This window comes from Stegodyphus dumicola, chromosome 9 (assembly GCF_044657685.1).
Source record: "Stegodyphus dumicola isolate Sdum_Otavi_A_Nest chromosome 9, ASM4465768v1".
NCBI lineage: Eukaryota > Metazoa > Arthropoda > Arachnida > Araneae > Eresidae > Stegodyphus > Stegodyphus dumicola.
In genome coordinates, this window is record NC_140776.1 from 175,969,474 (window position 1) to 175,988,324 (window position 18,851).

At 35.6% G+C, this 18,851-nt stretch overlaps 1 protein-coding gene across 1 annotated transcript; it reads right to left on the reverse strand.

The window, feature by feature from the left end:
- Nucleotides 1–875: 875 nt before the first annotated feature.
- On the reverse strand, nucleotides 876–4,226 carry LOC118185634 (cuticle protein 14-like). Its single transcript, XM_035355524.2, has 3 exons — nucleotides 4,102–4,226; nucleotides 2,015–2,116; nucleotides 876–1,459 (listed from the first exon to the last, which is right to left on the reverse strand). The coding sequence occupies exons 1-3, from the start codon at nucleotides 4,105–4,107 to the stop codon at nucleotides 1,079–1,081; spliced, it is 489 nt and encodes a 162-aa protein (XP_035211415.1). The 5' UTR covers nucleotides 4,108–4,226; the 3' UTR covers nucleotides 876–1,078.
- Nucleotides 4,227–18,851: the final 14,625 nt, after the last annotated feature.

Consider the following 18,851-nt stretch of genomic DNA (forward strand, 5'->3'; position numbering starts at 1 on the left):
AAGTTTATTGCCAGAAACTAATGAAACTGGAGGAAGCGATCAAAGATAAAAGGTCAGAATTGGCAAATTGCAACGGAACCATGTTCCTCCACCACAATGCGAGGCCATATTTAGCAAAATGTGCAAAATTATTGGAGATTGGCTGGGAAGTAATATCGCATCCCAATATAGCCCCGACCATGCACCGCTGGATTATAATTTATTTCAAAATTTACAAAACTTCTTAAATGTTAAAAATGTAGGTAATAAAGATGACATCAAATCGCACTTGGTTGAGTTTTTTGCTCTGATAAAGACGAGAAGTTCTAAGAGCGAGGAATCACGAAGTTGCCAGAGGGATGGCAAAATGTCATTGAACAGCATGGAAGATATTTGACTGATTAAAGTTCTTTTTTTTTTTTTTTTTTTTTTTTTTTGTAAGTAGAAAAAAAACTGAGTTTTAATTCCCACTAAAAACCGAATTTACTTTCTTGCAAACCCGATATTTTCAGCTTCACAAGCAACAAAATGTTTCAAGATAGGGAACGATATTTTTAGAATACACAATTTTTAATTCTAGTAAACAGAACTATGATTAGTATTTTATGATTAAAATGCCAGTTTTTATTCTTATTTGTCAGGTGTTTGTCAGGTGTCATTTGTATATTTGCTTTTATTTCCTGAAGCCATAAAATAAACTTAAAACTGTAAGCATCTTACAAAAAATTATCAGTTTCACTCATTAGTAGAGTATATTTCTTATTAGTTCAAATAAATATTCTTGAAATAATAAAAAAATATCTTATATTATTAAACCATATATTCTATATAAGCACATTTGAGCTCGCGTATCTTACATGATGCATTCTTCTGAGCAAAGAAGACACAAAGACATGTTTATGTAACAAGATTTTTATTTCTCCACATATTTTTGAATTGGCCCCAAAAGGTGAAGACAATGTTCACACAATGTACTAGGCAACCAAGCCCCTTATCTGAAGCGAGATTATTCGCAACTGACAACATTAAGGTCCGCAAAATCGTGAGTCCAATGGCACAAATAGATATCTTTATAATTTATTTTATGTACATATATAATCTACCACCAGAGTCCATGGTGTCCAAGACCGTGGTGTCCGACAAGAGTGTTGTAACTGTAAGCTCCAAGAGGATGACCTGCAGCGACATGGACAGCGGCGGGGGCGGCGTAGGCCAGTGCTGGGGCAGCAGCGGCGACAACAACTCCAGCCTTGTTGATGGCAGTGTTAGCTGGGTCTTTGGGCTCAACTCCTGGTTCGTTGGTCTTGATGTCAGCTCTGAATCCAGCTGCGTCGGCTACATAGTTGACAATACGCTGTCTTCCGTCAGCTACAGCCAAGCCATAGGATCCGGCAACGACTCCATTGGAACCGGTTTCCTTGCGGAATGTGGCACCAGATCCATGACCCTCGTTGTAACCGAAAGCGTAGTTGCCAAGTCCCTAAATATACGACAAGGATTTATAAATACTTGTAAACTTCAACATTAAGTAAATTCACAAAAATTTTCTCAATTTTAGTTAATAAAATAAAAATCTTTCCTATAACTGGTAATACACTGCTCATACCTAGATAGAGGTTTAATTTCTTAACTAAACTTTAACTTAATAAACAGGAATTGATGGTTAGGCAATTAAGTTATGCATCTATATGTAGAAATATTTATTTATAATTGAATATGTTTGTTGATAAATGTACACAGATGTTGAGAGTTATTTATTAATCCACTCAAAGTTATGTTTCCTTATAACTTTCATTTACATACTTTATTGAAAATTCCAGTATTTATGTGTCTAATATTGGTTTAAAGGTGCAATAATCTTAGCTAAGTACTTTGACTAACAAAAGGTTAACAATTTTCGTCACTTATTTTCACAGCATAATTTGCTAAAATCGAAATTAATACTTAAATAACCATTTAATTTTTAGAAAAATTTTATTAATGTATTATAATATTTTCTACATTGTAATACAATTATGAAAATATAATTTCTTACATCCTGGCTTCTGTATTGGGCGCTGGCTCCAGTTCCAACAAGTCCATGGTGGAGCAGGACTGCTGCCTGGGAAGCAGCGATAAGAGTGCACAAGATGAGAACCTGAAATACGAATCATTAATGTAAGGGTTTTAGTTTATAAAATGATATTTTTGAATGATTTCAACAATTTGCGAGGCCTTTTCTGAGTAAGTAGACAAAATTTTAATGTTTACGGTAATAAAGGAACTTTTCAGAAGGAAGGTCCACCAGCGGCAAAGTCTCTGAACACTGGTAGTTAGGCCCGAGGTTCGAATCCCGCGAATAGGCTGGCTGCATGGGCTTTTTCGTGGTTTTTCGCGTATGTAAGGTATTAATACTAGCCAAAATCCCTTAGAAAGTTCTCCGCCGAAGCATCCCTCCCTTCCGTGTATTGCTTTAGGGCGGAATATGTAAATAATAATAAATTGAAAAGGAAATCTACATTATTCCTTAATTAGAAAAAGCTCAGCTGGAAGGAATACATACACAAATGGCTTTAATTTTAAGCCAGCATCTATATTGTTGGGTCAAGGTTCACATCTCACCGATCATACTTCTCATATATTTGTAAATGCACTGTGTCTTTGCTGCATGGGGCACTTAAAAAACTATCGAACCAAAACTCCTCTTGAGAGATTGATGATCAAGTAAGATGAGGTGCTTAAATCCGTTCCGCGAACTTTTCTCGATCAAAATAGAGAAAAGGTTGATCAAAAATAAGCTGCCTAGCATCTTTCTTAATGACAAACGCTCTTCCATGATAAATTCACGAACCTTATCTGTTAATAATGCAGATCAGAAGCACAAATAACAAAAAATTTCGAATTAGAGATTTTTGTGAAAAAGCAGCTATTTGCTTTAAGAAACTATAAACTTTCTAAGTTAAAAATCGAGCATTGTGTACTGAAGTTCTCAAAGCCTGAAGAATGTGTCTCATAATATCCTTTCAAACTGCATATTCATTTAACTTAAGAAAATAACTTGCAGGAGAAGATTTTTTTAACTTCAAAAAATTTAACACTAAAAATTTTCATTTTTCAGACAAAACCCTTGTTACATGAACCACTTAAAATTCGTTTATTCTTTTGTATTCGTTTATTCTTTTTGTATTATGATCTGCTGTAACTATCCAAAACTTCCGTCACACAAGTAAAAATTACTCGTTAAACCTTGCTCAAAATTGACTTAAAACTTTTGATTTCTTTTGCCACAGTTTTTATTACAACCTGTCAACTGAATACTTTACTAACTATAACAAAGAAAAGTAATTCAATTACAACTAATAATTAAGAGTAAATGCAAGATGTGCATGCCAAAATAAGTTTTAAGTAAACTTCAAACTTAAAATTGTCTTAATAATTTCAAAAGAAACACTAAAACTGCCTCTCATCATCAAGAGCAAGTAGAATAATTCTTTTTTACAACAGCGAGGAGATTAAATTGCCCTGATGAATTGCCAAAGCTTTTTAAGGTTTAGATTAATGCAAATCTATATTTAAGCTTTGTTATTTGATTAGAATTACCTCTCCTTAAATTCTATAGAAATTTTGAAATGATAGATGTAATAGAGCTATAAGAAAACCTTTGTCACATGGACCGCGTAACAAGTGTTTTGTAAAATATAAATATGTTTAATATCGCAGTCCACATAAGGCACGAAGAATATTACAAAAATAAAGAGAAATTGTAATAAGAATTAATAAAAATATTACTAATAAGAATATTACAAAGCAGAACCAGAAGTAAATTACACAAAATAGCTTATTTTGTATAGCTCATTTAAAATTAATTTTCTTTAAATCGTTTAAAATTTTAAGCTTTTTATCTTTGCAGGAATATTTTGATTCACATTAAACATTTTGGCTGAAACAATTTCGGCTGAAATTTTGATTCTGGCTGAAAATATATCTCTATTAAATATGTTCTAATAACATGTTTTCACTTTGTAAAAGTTCAGAATGCACATTATTGGAAAACAGCTATTGTCTTCAGCTATAATAAATTACTCAGGTTTTAAATAATTCAGTAAATACTAAATAATAAAAAACTTAAGAGTTTAAACTTACCTTCATGTTTTTGGATAGCTGGATTGTCTTCCTAAATTGAAGTGCTGGTAGAGTTTAGTGGTCCAGCTTTTATACTCTTTGCGAGAACGGTTCTCCCGAAAAGTTAAAAAATAAACAAAATTGTGGTCAAGGTACGATAAGATTTTTTTTTCTACATCATGGAAGTATGACAACGTTTTAGGCATTTATGCTAAAATCAAGCAGGCGGTAAGCTTATTTTATTTATTTGTTTTAGGCACACACCAACTGATATTTAAAAGATGGTTAACATTCATCAGAAAGGCGTATCCATAAGTAACCTTGATCTACATTCTTCGTCTTCCTGATGGTGCTTCCTGTAAAGCTTCTTATTGAAGCCATCAGCCATTTGCATCCGATTTCATCTAATCTTTTTTTCTTTTAGTCAATAGCTATTTTTGAAAGAAAGTTTCAGAAGCTGCAGTTCCTCAGAGAGGGGGATGTCACCAAGTTGTTCACCTTGCTGAAGCCCGTTATGTAATTTTTATTGATTTAATCATTGTATTAGGGCGTTGGCATAAATATATTGAAAGTCTTTTCAGCATTTCATCAAACAATAGTTGAAAACAGTATTTCTAGATGCTAAAGAAATTTTAAAATTCGGATTATTCCGAAATTTTTAGCATAAATCAATAATAAGATCTCTTCAAAATTGCGTTAGGACGGGGTTGTCACTAATTAACAGAATTTCTTCTTATTATAAACTATAAAATTCCGAATATGGGTTTATTTGTTTTTCCATTGAAAGTCCATCCTTATGACTTTTTGAAAATATTAGCGCTGAATTTCTTGCTCAAATTATAAGGTATTTCTCCCTCTTTCTTAGCATGACTTCGTGGTGTGGTGGTCTGCACGCTGGGCGCGTATTCAGAGGTCCGTGGTTATATTCCTGACGATGGCGTTGCTCATTTTTTTATCTCTCTTGCTTCGAAATAACCTAATGTCTCTACAGTGACGCCCGAACATAAAGGTTGATGATGATTCTTCACCATCAGGGTTTGGCGATTGGGTCCCGTAATCCATAGTCGCCCTTTAAAAGGGGGAGTATATACAGTATTTCTCTAGCCTTCTTAGCGTTCCTTCGTGGTGCAGTGGTGTGCATGCTGAGCGCGTACTCCAGAGGTCCTTGGTTCGATTCCTAGCGAAAGCGTTGATCATTTTTCATCTTTCCGGCTTCCAAAAAAATTCTGATAGCTCTACAAGGTCCACCCTTATGACGTTTTGAAAACATTGGCACTGAATTTCTTGCTCAAATTATAAGGTATTTCTCCCTCCTTCTTAGCATGACTTCGTGGTGTGGTGGTCTGCACGCTGGGCGCGTATTCAGAGGTCCGTGGTTATATTCCTGACGATGGCGTTGCTCATTTTTTATCTCTCTTGCTTCGAAATAACCTAATGTCTCTACAGTGGCCCCGAACATAAAGGTTGATGATGATTCTTCACCATCAGGGTTTGGCGATTGGGTCCCCTAATCCATAGTCTCCCTTTAAAAGGGGGAGTATATACAGTATTTCTCTAGCCTTCTTAGCGTTCCTTCGTGGTGCAGTGGTGTGCATGCTGAGCGCGTACTCCAGAGGTGCTTGGTTCGATTCCTAGCGAAAGCGTTGATCATTTTTCATCTTTCCGGCTTCCAAAAAAATTCTAATAGCTCTACAAGGTCCACCCTTATGACGTTTTGAAAACATTGGCACTGAATTTCTTGCTCAAATGATCTCATTATATTGCAGTATATTAAACCTTGACTATAAATTACCATAGACACTTTTTAAATAGATTATGATTGTAATTTCATACTATATTTCTAAATACAGACAATATAAAACGTATTCTGAGTCTCGTGATGCTAACATTTATCTGAAATTTACTTTTGTGTGTCAGAAATGTGGCCATTATTTAAATTTTATTTAAAGCTGACATTTTGGATTATTCAAAAAAATATGTGATATAAATAATAATAAATTGTTGGATGTCCTATTAATATATGTAGCTTGTAAATGAACGTTTTGACTCCAGTGTGATGCCGTTAAAAATAAGCAAAACTAGGTCTTCTTAGATTTAATAATGTCAGTTATGGTGACATTAATGTCAATAATAATAATGTAAAGTAAGAAACCATTATTATTCCAGGCTTTGTGTTTCCATACATCAGATCTAGTTTGCTAAATATTTATTAATGAACTGAGTTCAGTCCATTTGATTTGAATTTGGGGATCTGGTTGGATTTTGCAGTGACAGTACAGGAAGATATTAGCCTAAACTCTGTCTCAATCCTAAAAATGTCTTTAAATTTAGTGCACCGCCCCTCACCGGTGATCCGTTTGTAGAGACATCAGGATGTCTGGTAAGCAAGGAAGATGAAAAATTAAAACGCCTTCGCCAGGAATCGAACCGCGCAGCTCTGGAATCCGACCCAGCTTGCAGAACCACTACACCACGAAGGCACGTTTAGAAGGCGGGAGAAATAACTTATACACTCCTCCTTTTAAAGAGCGACTGGGGTTTTTAGGGGACCCAATCGCCAAATCCTGGGTCTGGAGAGTCATCATCCACAACCCTTTTAGTTCGGGCGCCACTGTAAAGACATCAGGATGATTTTTAGAGGCAGGAAAGATGAAAAATAGTAAATGCCTTCACCGGGAATCGAACCAAGGACCTCTGCAATGCGGCCCAGCGTGCAGAACCACTACACCACGAAGGACGCTAGGAAAGTGGGAGAAATATCTTATGTGCTCCCCTTTTTAAAGGGCAACTAGGGTTTTTAGGGGACCCAATCTCCAAATCCTGGGTGTGGAGAATCATCATCCACAACCCTTTTAGTTCGGGCGCCACTTGTAGAGTCATTAGGTTAATTGGAAGCAGAAAAAATGAAAAATATGCAACCGCCTTCGCCGGGAATCGAACCATGGAACTCTGGAATACCGGCCAAGCGTGCTACCGTTACACCACGAAGGCATGCTAGGGAAGTGGGGGGAAATACCTTATACGTTGACTGTAAGGCATAATCTGTACCAGTGAAACCTTGAGCCTTGAAAAAATCGTGACTACAGCCCTATTAAGAATCAATGTGCTTCGATTTAGTTTACATTTACGGCAGTGCACTGGCTTACGGCCATTTGTGGCATATGGCTTGACCAATAATCTTGAACAGATGTGCTTAGACTTGCTTTCAAAGTACATTTAAATTTATAGCATTGCCCCACATTGGTGACGCATGGAATGACTCTATGTGACCTTCAAGTTGTAGATAAAAAATAATCAACGTCATTGATAAGAACCGTTGTGATTCAATTTAATTTTAATTTAAAATCTGTGCCTAAGTTTACCACTACTGTTACGGCTAAGTAGTTTGCTTTTCAGTCACAAGTCATAGTGTTTATGCATATTTGAATTTACAGCACTGCCCATACCTGTATGAATTGATTCGAAATGACCCACAACGTGTAGGTGAAGGAAAACGCACGAAATGATTCTACGTGACCCTCAAATTCTAGATTAAAAGTGATCAACGCTGACCAAGCACCACAACTCAATGTAATTTGAATTTAAAATATATGCATTTAAGTTTACTATTCCTGTTACACTTAAGTCACTAGCAAGTGGTTTGCTTTACAGCTAGAGCTCATGGCGTTTAAGCATATCTGAATTTATTGCACTGTTCTACGTATATGAACTGATCCGAAATGACCCACAACGTGACGAATATGGACAGTCAACATCCACAGAATTGGGTAATTTAATTTAATTTAATTTAAATATCTTAATTCTAACTTAAATATCTATCTCAATGATCATGGATTGGATTGGATTGGATTATTTAATTATGGCAAAGCACACGAGGGCTATCTGCCTAAAGGGAGGGATGCCTTCGTGGAGGGCTTTCTAAGGAAAACTGACTCGCATACGCGTTACACATGGGGAAAACCACGAAAACGCCCATGCAGCCAGCCCGTTCGCGGGATTCGAACCTCGGACCGAACTACCAGTGTTCAGCGTCTTTACCGCTCGGCCGCTGGTGGGCTTCAATGATCATGAACCTGTGTTCTAGAACTAAAACAAAAATTCAAAAAGAAAATTATAAATCCCTCGCACTAGTTGACTAGTGTTTATTAAATAAAATATTAACTAAAAAATTACAATAGTACAAAAATACTATTACTACAAAAGTATTACAATAAACTAAAAAGGTTGCCAATAAAAGGAGAGGACTACAACTAATTCGACGTTAAAGGCTAAATTTAAACAAGAGCAGCTCCTAAATTTTTGGTTGTCGATTCATGCAAAATACCCAGAAAATTCTCACACAGCTATAAACATATTCATCACTGCTGCGGAGTAGGGCTTAATATTATAATTTTAAAAATCAGATAATTTCTAATATTGGGTCAGTTCATAAATTCGTGCGCATTTTTTGTAAATTTTTAAATAATATAAAAAAACACAATTTAACATTTTAATCAATTGTATATTTTCCACTATTATCTAGAATGTCTCGCCATCTTACAGGCAGCCTTTTTATGCCGCTGCTGTAGAAAAACTCTGGTTTTGATGCAAAAAAAACTTGAAAGTTCATTGTGTACATCCTGTTTAGAATTTAATTTTTTTCCCAGCAAAAAACTTTGTAAGGCACGAAATAAGCGAAAATCACTTGGGGCAATATCTGGGGAGTAAGCAGGATGTGGCAAAAGCTCCCAATTAAATTCACTAATTTTTTGCAGCGTTGTTCGTTCCGTCTAGCGTTATCACGATAAAACAGCACTTTCTTGATATTCACCCATCGTGGGCGTTTTTTGATCCATTCTGAATACAGACGGCTAAGTTGTTCAGTATAAACTTCTGAATGAATCGTTTGATTTGGTTCTAACAGTTCAAAACGTCCTAAGCGGGCTTCATCATCCATGCTGCTTTTTGAAACTTTAAATTTTTTGAACCATTTCTGGGCAGTCCTTACACTAATAGTGTGTTCACCGTGTACAGTATTCTTTTTTATCGCTGCAAACCTGCAGATTAACCCCACGAAAATAAAAAATGTAGCACATCACGTTTGTACTGATTATCTATATTCATCTTCTATGGGTACTAAAATGCGTTCGATATGTACGAAAGTCGGTGATGACCTGAATAATATGTTAGTCGAACGATGACAAGTTTCAAGAGGTTCAAAATTGTATTGTTTTAGTAAATGCGTCATAGTGAATTCCACGCATACTCTTAATGCGCACGAACTTATGGACTGTACATTCAAACGATACATAATTTTTATTAACATCTATAATATTATTTTCATTAATAAAAGTTGTTTCTAATTCCGTATATTCCTTATTATTTGTTTTATCAACTTTTTTCCTACTGACTCTCGTACTAACTTTCCTTTAATCTTCAGTTTATTCTCTTCCTTTCCTTTAATTCTTCAGTCCTCTTTTCTTATTCATTCCAAATAATTCTGAAATCCATGCTGTTACCACCAATGGTTGTCTCTTGCCTATGCTGTTTTAAATCTTACTATGGCTCCAGTGCTGATGACCATAATGTTTGAATAATCTTCAAAGTTTTTTTTGTTATTATTTCCATTTGTGGGCGCTAGCCATTATAGGCGTTGGCCACTACTAAGATCAGAAGCGATAGTTACTGGAGACACTTAATACGTGGGCCACTGTTGCCTCTTATGAAGAGATAGACGATTTACACGTATGCCTTCTCCAGGATTCGAACCCGGACCCGCCCGTGCAGCATACCCTTCAAAGTAATTTTCTTGACTTAGATTCCTGACGAAATTCTTATAATGAACTTACTAAAATCCCTTCTAAGCAAGACAAATAAGCTATGAAACTCTTAAGATATCGTGACGTGCGTACGGATTTGTAAAGTACAAAATGCACAGAGAACCTATAAAAGCTTGATGATTTTTTTTTATTTTCCAAAAACACGTCGCAGTTTTGAAGCTTCCCATACAAAGGTACTTCTACACCTCTTCTCAGTATGATAGAACACAGTCAGTGGTTACCACTTCAACTACAATGAATTTCGAACACAAAGCAATGCAAAGTGTATCAAAACGTGAACGCTCGCACGGTAATTCTTCATTATTCTGTACTTCTGAGATAAAACTGAAAGCTCATGCTCTCGCTGGTCCTATATGTAGCTTTCCCACATCCGCCAGAGAATTATATGTAGCTTTGAGAATTATATGTAGCTTTCCCACTTCCGCCAGATAATTTCCTGTAATTTCAGTTCCTCGAAATCCCTGAAAGGTAATATCGAATCGGACCAATTACAATTATGCATTGAACAATTACAATTATAATTATGCAATCGATGTTGGATGGTCGGATGTAGTTACAGTTGCACAGAAATCGGACCAATTAGTTAAACAAGAATCGAAGAATCGGACCAATCAAAGTTACACAGGAATCGGAACAACTACAGTTACACAAAGTTTTGACCCAAATCTTGCCAAACGGTAGCCATGCTTAACGATTCTTGACAATTTTACGCCGAATTTGGCTACAAAATTTAGTTGCCAAAAATATTCCCAGTTTCGGGCTATCTCACCATACCTCAGTGTTAAGTGTAATTAACCTTGTCCAACTACTTTTCCTATTCCCTGTATTTCATTTTTTTCTGTTTTCCTATTCCCTGTATTTCTTTTCTTTTCCTGTTTTCCTATTCCCTGTATTTTTTATTTTTAACCTTGTATTCCCTTTTTCCTATTCCCATTCTGATGTATTTCACACACATTATACAGGGTGCGGCAGGGAAACTACCTTATTTTTAAAATGAATAACACAAATACGCTCATGTCCATAAATTAAGGATAATGCAAAATCAGGCAAAGGAAGAGTTAGAAGAAAAACAAAATTGACTTATTTGTAAAGCTTATTTATTAAACAAAAGGTAAAGAACAAAAAAAGGTTGCTATATGTTTGATATTATTAAAAAAATTAGCGATTTTTTCTCCCTGGAGCAAATTACAAAAAAAAAAAAAAAAAACTTATTTACAAAAAACCAATATTACATGGTTGGTATGATTGTTAATACATTGTATGTTTCCCAGACGATGCAATACAGTCCGTACAACGCCTAGGCATGCTGAGTATCAAATTATCGATCTGATCTTGGGGAATATTACACCACTCAAAAAGCAATGCTCTCCGAAGTTCCGGTAGACATGTAGGAGGAGATTGACGGGCTGCAACTCGTCGGCCAAGCATGTCCCACACGTGCTCTACTGGATTCAAGTCCGGTGAGAATGCTGGCCAGTCTATACGGGTGATATCCTCCGAGTGAAGGCTTTCGTTTACGATGTTTGCACGGTGAGGACGTGCGTTGCCATCCATAAACACAAATTGTGCGCCCATGGCGCCCCAAAACAAACGTACATGTTGTTCCAGAATGAAGTCCCGATAGATTTCGCTTGTTATGGTTCAAATTTGAACATGCAGGTCAGTTCTGGAACCCAGAATAATTCTACCCCAAACGAGACCTCCTGCACCTGTGTTCTGTTTCTCCTGTTTTCTTGGTGGTAACGGGTACCTGGAGCTCTCCATATGAAAGTCCGGCTAGAATCAGACTGCAAACTAAACCTGGACTCGTCGGAAAATATCACACAAGCCCACTGTTGCGATGTCCACAATGCATACTCTCTACTCCAGGCTAACCGCAGGCGACTGTGAGTTGCAGTATGTGGAACGCATCTGACAGGTCTACGAGCATATAGACCAATCTGCCCTAAGCGTCTGTACACGGTCTGCCTTGAAATTGTCGTACCAGTGGCTGAAGAGAGCTGACGAGACAGGTCTGAGGCTGTGCTCCGCCTGTTTCTTTTGGGAGTAACTGCCAAATACCGGTTCTCATTCGGCGTTGTAACTCTGGGACGACCTGTGCTGTAACGTCTACTCACATTACCATCATGTTGGAATTGTTGCCAAAGCCTGGAGATGACACTCTGGCCAATTCCAAGTTCGTCTGATACTTCCAGTTGGGTGCGCCCACATTCCAGACGGCCGATAATTCTACCACGTAAAAAATCATCCAAATGCGTCCTTTGTGTCATAACTATTCGGTTATTGCGCTGAAATGTTTATAAAGCGCCTGCGAACAATTTTACTTCTTTGCCTGTATTCCTTATATATCACTCTCTTATACTCTCGTCATTGTGACATACCATCGGTGTCATCTGGTTACTTCCCGAAATTTGCATATGATTCTTGAAGATGTGTGTAGTGATTTTACAGGTGATATATTTATTTTAGAGTTCGATTTCCGCGTGACTCCGAATTATCCTTAATTTATGGACATGAGTGTAGTATAAGCGATATATGTTTAATTTTTTCCAAGTTATAGAGAGACACTTAAAGTTTGTTTTTATTACGGTTTAAAAATAATATCATTAAGGTGGCCTCCGTTCTGGTCAATGCATTGAGATAGTCGAGTTTTGAAATTTCTTTCCACTTTTACCAGGATATCAACAGGTATGTTGTCGATAGCAGCTTGAATATTGTTCTTCAGTTCAGCCAGGGTCATTGGACGTTAGAGATTTCAGATAGCCCCACGAAAAGAAATCACATGGGGCTAAATCAGGCGAGCGCGCTGGCCACTGACCATCGCGTCGTAAGGAGATAAGGCGTCCAGGGAAATGTTCACCAAAAAGTCATGATCCAATGATGCCTATTCTGGACAATGCACACCAAACAGTCGCACGTTCTGAATGGAGGAGTTGCTCATGAAATTCTCGGGAATTTGTGCCACTCCATTATCGCATGTTTTGCTTAATGCATGCTGGAACCAGAAAAATGAAAATGAGCCTCATCGCTAAAGACCACAAAGGCATCAGGAGGCGTATTGCAAGAACGGCTTTGCATGTATTTTTTCGTGAAAAAAATTCGCGTGGACTAAGGTTTTGCACCACTGCCAATTTATGTGGATGAAAATGCAGTACGTTGAAAAGCACGACTCCACGGAAAACGTGCGCTCTTCTCTCGTCCACTGCATGATCGGTGCTAAACCTACATGACATAAACCGTTAGGTACCGCTCTTTTCAATGAGCGCCACCCCACCCTTCTCGGAATAAATGTCGCTAGATGGCACGAGTTTCAAATAAGGAAGTTTCCCTGCCGCACCCTGTACAAGAGATATTACAATTTACAAATAAGTTCACTAAAGTTATTCACATGTATACAAAACTCTTCACAGTACTTAAATATAACATGGTCTTGTATTTGAAACAATGACCTTTTTTAAGGATTCCTTTAACAAACCTTTAAAATTAGTTATAGCATATTGATCCAACCAATTTAAAAATATTTTCGAAATGGAATGTAACAGGAACGTTTTTCGAAGTTATGCCTCTCGAAGAAATTATTACAAATGTAATGTTGCATGGTGATTTGTTGTTAAAATACCTCAAAAGTTTGCCGTAATTATGTTTACACTGAATTGTTATAGTAGTGATTATACATCGATGATACTTTGACAGTTTTTAAGGGATAATTTTTTTGTTATAAAAATTAGGTAGTTCCCCTCCGAAAGGATGTTTCTCCCGAAACATATTTTACTAGGATAGGGGATACTAGTAATATGGAATTTCTTGGTAAAGGTCTAAACTGGAAATTTCTCAATAAATTAAACTGGAAATTTCTTAATTTGGTCTTCAAACAAGCATGCAGTAAATGTTTGGGCGTACAATCATTTGATGTACCTTGCATTGTACGTTAAAGAACATTTCCGCAGTATCTTTAAAAGGGTGTCCGCCGATAACATCGCGGCAAAAGCATCGCGGACGAAAACGTCGCGGAGAAAACAACGCAAGTCGAAAACGTCGTGCTACAAAACATCGTGAGAGAAAACATCGCAAAGAGAAAACATCGCAGTTCTAAAACATCATCGTCGAAAATAAAGCGGTTCAAAAACTTCGCAGTTTAAAAACATCGTCGTCGAAAATATCGTGGTAAAAAATAAAGTATCTACAAATCATCGCATAATGATAACATCGCAGACATGCGTTTTTCAGGTTTTCATAATTGTAAATGGATATTCCCATAATGATTTGTGAGCGCAAGATGTAAAGATGGATAATATTTACTTTCACATTTTTTTATTAACTAATAAATTTTTGCTGAAAAAGTAAGAAGGATATTTAAGCATTGAAAATTAATTGTAACTTATACATTATACTTTTCATGAAAAATTACTAGTAAAATCTTTATAAAAAATGATTTGTTAATGGCCTTTGTTAGTTAAATATGTCGGTTTAAAATTCTATTAAGTGCTATAAGTTGCCTTAATTTTCTATGCTTAAGTTTCCTTCTTATTTTCTCAGCAAAAATTTATTAGTTAATAAAAAATATGAAAGTAAAAATTATCCTTTTCTCCATCTTGCGCTCACAAATCATTATGGGAATATCCATTTACAATTATTAAAGCCAGAAAAAAGCATGTCTGCGATGTTATAGTCATGCGATGATTTGTAGATACTTTATTTTTTACCGCGATATTTTCGACGACGATGTTTTTAAACTGCGAAGTTTTTGAACCGCTTTATTTTCGACGACGATGTTTTAGAACTGCGATGTTTTCTCCCACGATGTTTTGTAGCACGACCTTTTTTGCCTTGCGTTGTTTTCTCTGCGACGTTTTTACCGCGATGTTTTCGGCTGTAACCCTTTAAAAGTGCACGTAAGCAGCCAACCTGAAATGGGTTCCGATGCTAAAGGTAGCATAGTTGGAAATAATTTGCCCATATAAAAACTGTGAGGGACATTTGGGAATTATTACGGAACGAATTTGTTTTCACGTGAATGTTTTGGAAATTGTGGGGTTCAAAAAGAAATCTTTAGAGATAAAGAAAATGAAATAATTTAAAGAAAAGAGAAGAAAGGAGCAACTTGACAGTACTAACAAGTGCAAAAAGTAACTATTTCTTTTCAACAAATAAATGTGGATTATTTTTTCGAGTTTTACTGAAATAAAACTTCGCTAGATGTCGCGAGTTTTATTTATACTAAACGAGACCTTAAAATCCCATCTATCTAGAAAAAGTTTAACTAAAAATCTAACTTGAAAGTTAAACAACTGATTATGATGATTTTTATTCACCTATTACTTTATCTTCAACACAGCAAAGCAAAAATTCCATTTCTCATAATATTGCTATTTAGCATGGCATTGAATCTTTAATTTAGTTTTCGAAAATAATCTGGAATCTGCATTAAATTGTGTAAGGGTTTTAAGTTTTACTAACGTTTATTTTATTTTAAAACTTTGCTATCCGCTCTTATTTCCCATTTCCGGTCAGAGTAACCGTGAATAGAATTGTTTATATTAATGAGGTTGCAAACTGTAGGTATTTAAGATGTGGCTCTTTTAGCCAAGAGAAGCGAGAGACTTCTGGCTGCCTTACCACGCGCGTGCTTTTCAGTCAATTCATGTCTGCCAGAACTTACTCCTGATATTTGAAGACGTATTGCAGTTTTTGCATTTCGCTCACTAACATACGTAGTATCAAAAGGCCAATCTTCGTATTAATAGTCTATGTAAAGCATTTAAGTTTAGTTGTTATTTAGTTTAGTTTTTTTTATTTTCTACGTTTTAGACCATAAGTGCTGGTCTTTGTATCCCGAAGTGCTGGAGCCGTTACGTAGTGAGAAATAAAGCGGGGATGTGCCAGTTCTTCTAAAAGACGTCAAGCCAGTAGTTACTTGTTTGCCACAAGGAAAGTGAAACTTTAAAGGGCAAATTAAAATTGCAATTTCTGACCTGTTTTATGTTATTTATTAAGGGGTGTTGGAACCCCAAAATCTTCAAAAAGTTATGATTTCGGATTTTTGCATTTTCAAATTCTCTACACTTTTATCTTTCTAAAAATAACATTCTTTAGTCTCTATGAAAATTAGAAAATAAAACTAAAAAATCTGATGTGTACACCACATGACTTCGTTGTACGGAATATTAAATTATACGCATTTTTTCTTGCATTTCATTTAAACTTATTCGATTGAATTAAACCTACTTCGCCGACAGCGCATAAACCACAATAAAATAAATGCATTCTTTAAAATTCACTTTGTTTACCATAGCGGCACTCTGCCGCTAGGTTTACTTAACAGTATTATATTTCGTTCATATTATAACTCAGAATGCACAAAATTTATATCATTTAAAGAATTATCTAATCGTTGCCACATGTTCTATTCAAATACTATAATAAAGCTAGAACTATGTATAAAAGAAATTAAGCAAACAAAACAAAAAAGAAACAGTTTTTCACAGACGATTGAGTATTTCTGATGATTCAGTTTTCACTTCGCGACAAGGCAAAAATACATAAAAACTCAAAATATCTGTATTAAAAATTACGAAATAAATCTTAAACGCTTATTTCCTCGAAAAAATTCCAGAAAGGATTAAGCATGATTTAAATAATAAATGAAGGCGTTATCTTTGTTGTTGCGAAGCTAAGTTTCTCTAGATTGGCAACAAATCCGCTATCCTGCTGTTTCAAATGTAAACAAGAGCAATGGCCGCCATCAAAAACATTATTAGGCTCAGCGGCATTTAAACAATTTTAAAATTGTTGATAATTCTAAACATATTGAATTCAGATTTACTAAAGGCATAAAAACCCTAACCGGAAGATAAGAACAACATAATTCAATCATTTTTAAAGCAAAAAATGTACAATTTACAAACATGTAAGAGTAAAGAAACTGAGATCACTGAGCCGGGTAACAGAGTGGATATATATATAAATATATTTATATGTGTTTGGTGCGGCCGATTGCAACCAAAATACGAGGCACATCTGCATGTTATAGCAGTCCTATATAAAAAGTTTCAACGTTCTGAATCTACTTGTTTTTGAGTTATGCGATGTACACACGTACGTACATACGTTCGTACAGACGGCACGAAAAATTCTCTTCAGAATTAATTTTAAAGCAGTTTTATAATTTTTTTGGAGGAAAAGAGTGTTTTATTCTGTCCTTACGTACAGATATCACGGAAATACATCGTTAAATTGCATTTGAAAGAGGTCAAAATGGATATTTTCATTGAAATATGCTGCCTGAAACTTTTCGCGATTACAATACTTCCTTTTTACTTCGTACAAGGAAGTAAAAATCTAGTTTTAATTTATCATCGAATGCTTTGATCAATGAGGATTTTTACATAAAAACGCGTTTTTCTCTAAACGTGATTTTTTTATACTCGATGTACTTTTACTCAGGAACTACTACTCACAGTTATCTAAAATTTGTATGGCTTATTTGTTAGGTTTCCTAATATTTACTCAAATGAGCTTTTTATGACAAACTAAGAAAAAAATTAAAAACTTTTTTTGTGTGAGAAAAGTGCTAAATTTTACTATGCCTAACAAAATATTCTGTAAATTACTCTAAAATTCAAAATATTTCACAAGCTCATTTCAGTATAATCAGATAGGTATACTTTAATTACACAAAAAATTTCAAGCGTGTATCTATAGCAGATTATGAGAAAAGGTACATTGAAAATTGGAAATTTAACATTGTCGGTATAGGGGGTTGCAGATACCCCTTAACTAGGTAATTTTAAGCATTTCAAATAGCCTGGAGAATAAGTATTTTTATTATGTATTTTCTCCTTTTTGTTTGCCAACGTGAATATTTGTGTATATATGTCATGTAATGTTAATCTGAGAACTACTTTAAATTGCAATTTTGGATAATATTTTATATGATTTACGTTCACAGCAACCATTATAACTCTAAATATTTCACCGATAATCACTTGAAATTGGACACATAGAGTTTGTATATTATTATGCATAATATAAATTAAGCGTTCAAAAATTAGACTTACAGAATTTAAATTACATCATTATTCCTTCAATATTGCATGTATATTTTCAAATTTTTTAGCATTGACTCAACTATTTTTGAGCGACTATTTGGCCATACAATGTTACTAAATCAATATTTTTCAATTATTCTAGTTCACTGTTATGTTTATGGTTAATATGAAGGGTGACTCAAAAGTCCGTTAACATTTGAAAATTAAATAACTCACGGCATGATGTTGGTAGAGAGGTAAAAAGTGGCATACATGTTTGAAAGGACATGGAGTTTTACTGAAAACAAAACAAAAGAAAAAAGGCCAACATATGGCGCTGGGCAGCAAAATGTCGGTGACAACGTATAAGAATCCTGCATGAAATGAACTCTATTGAAAGAGGGAATCAGTCCCTTCATGACTTGGTCCAATTTCTATCCTCTCGTCTGGGTGTTGGTCACGATATGATGTGGATTTATCATCATCACGTGGTGGATTTATCATCATCACGTGGTGGATTTATCATCACGATTGAGGTGGTACATCAAGGGTGATCGAACCCTTCTTTTTTCCGAGGAAATGCCTGTTCAAACTGTCAGTGTGATGAGTGAGTGTTACACTAATATGTTACATAATCGCATCATCCCTAGTCTGGCTGGTAAAGACCTGTACGAAGGTATGACATTTATACAGGATGAGGATCCATTCCATATTATGTGATCCACCCCATACACATGTGAAAGATCTCTCGCACATATCCTTTGGGGAGATTTGCGTGCTGAGCCGCCACTTCCGTCATGCTTGGTCTCTCAGGTCCCTCAATCCATGTAATTATAGGTTGTAGAGTTATCTAAAATCACAAGTCTGCCGCCCCAATGGGATGCTACAAGACAACAACTTCCGACGGCAATTTCTAACAGATATG

Excerpts from the sequence above, each read along its gene's own strand:
- LOC118185634 (XM_035355524.2), bottom strand. Across the intron at positions 1,460-2,014 it reads CCCAATACAGAAGCCAGGAT|GGACTTGGCAACTACGCTTT; the intron begins GTAAGAAATTAT and ends TCGTATATTTAG.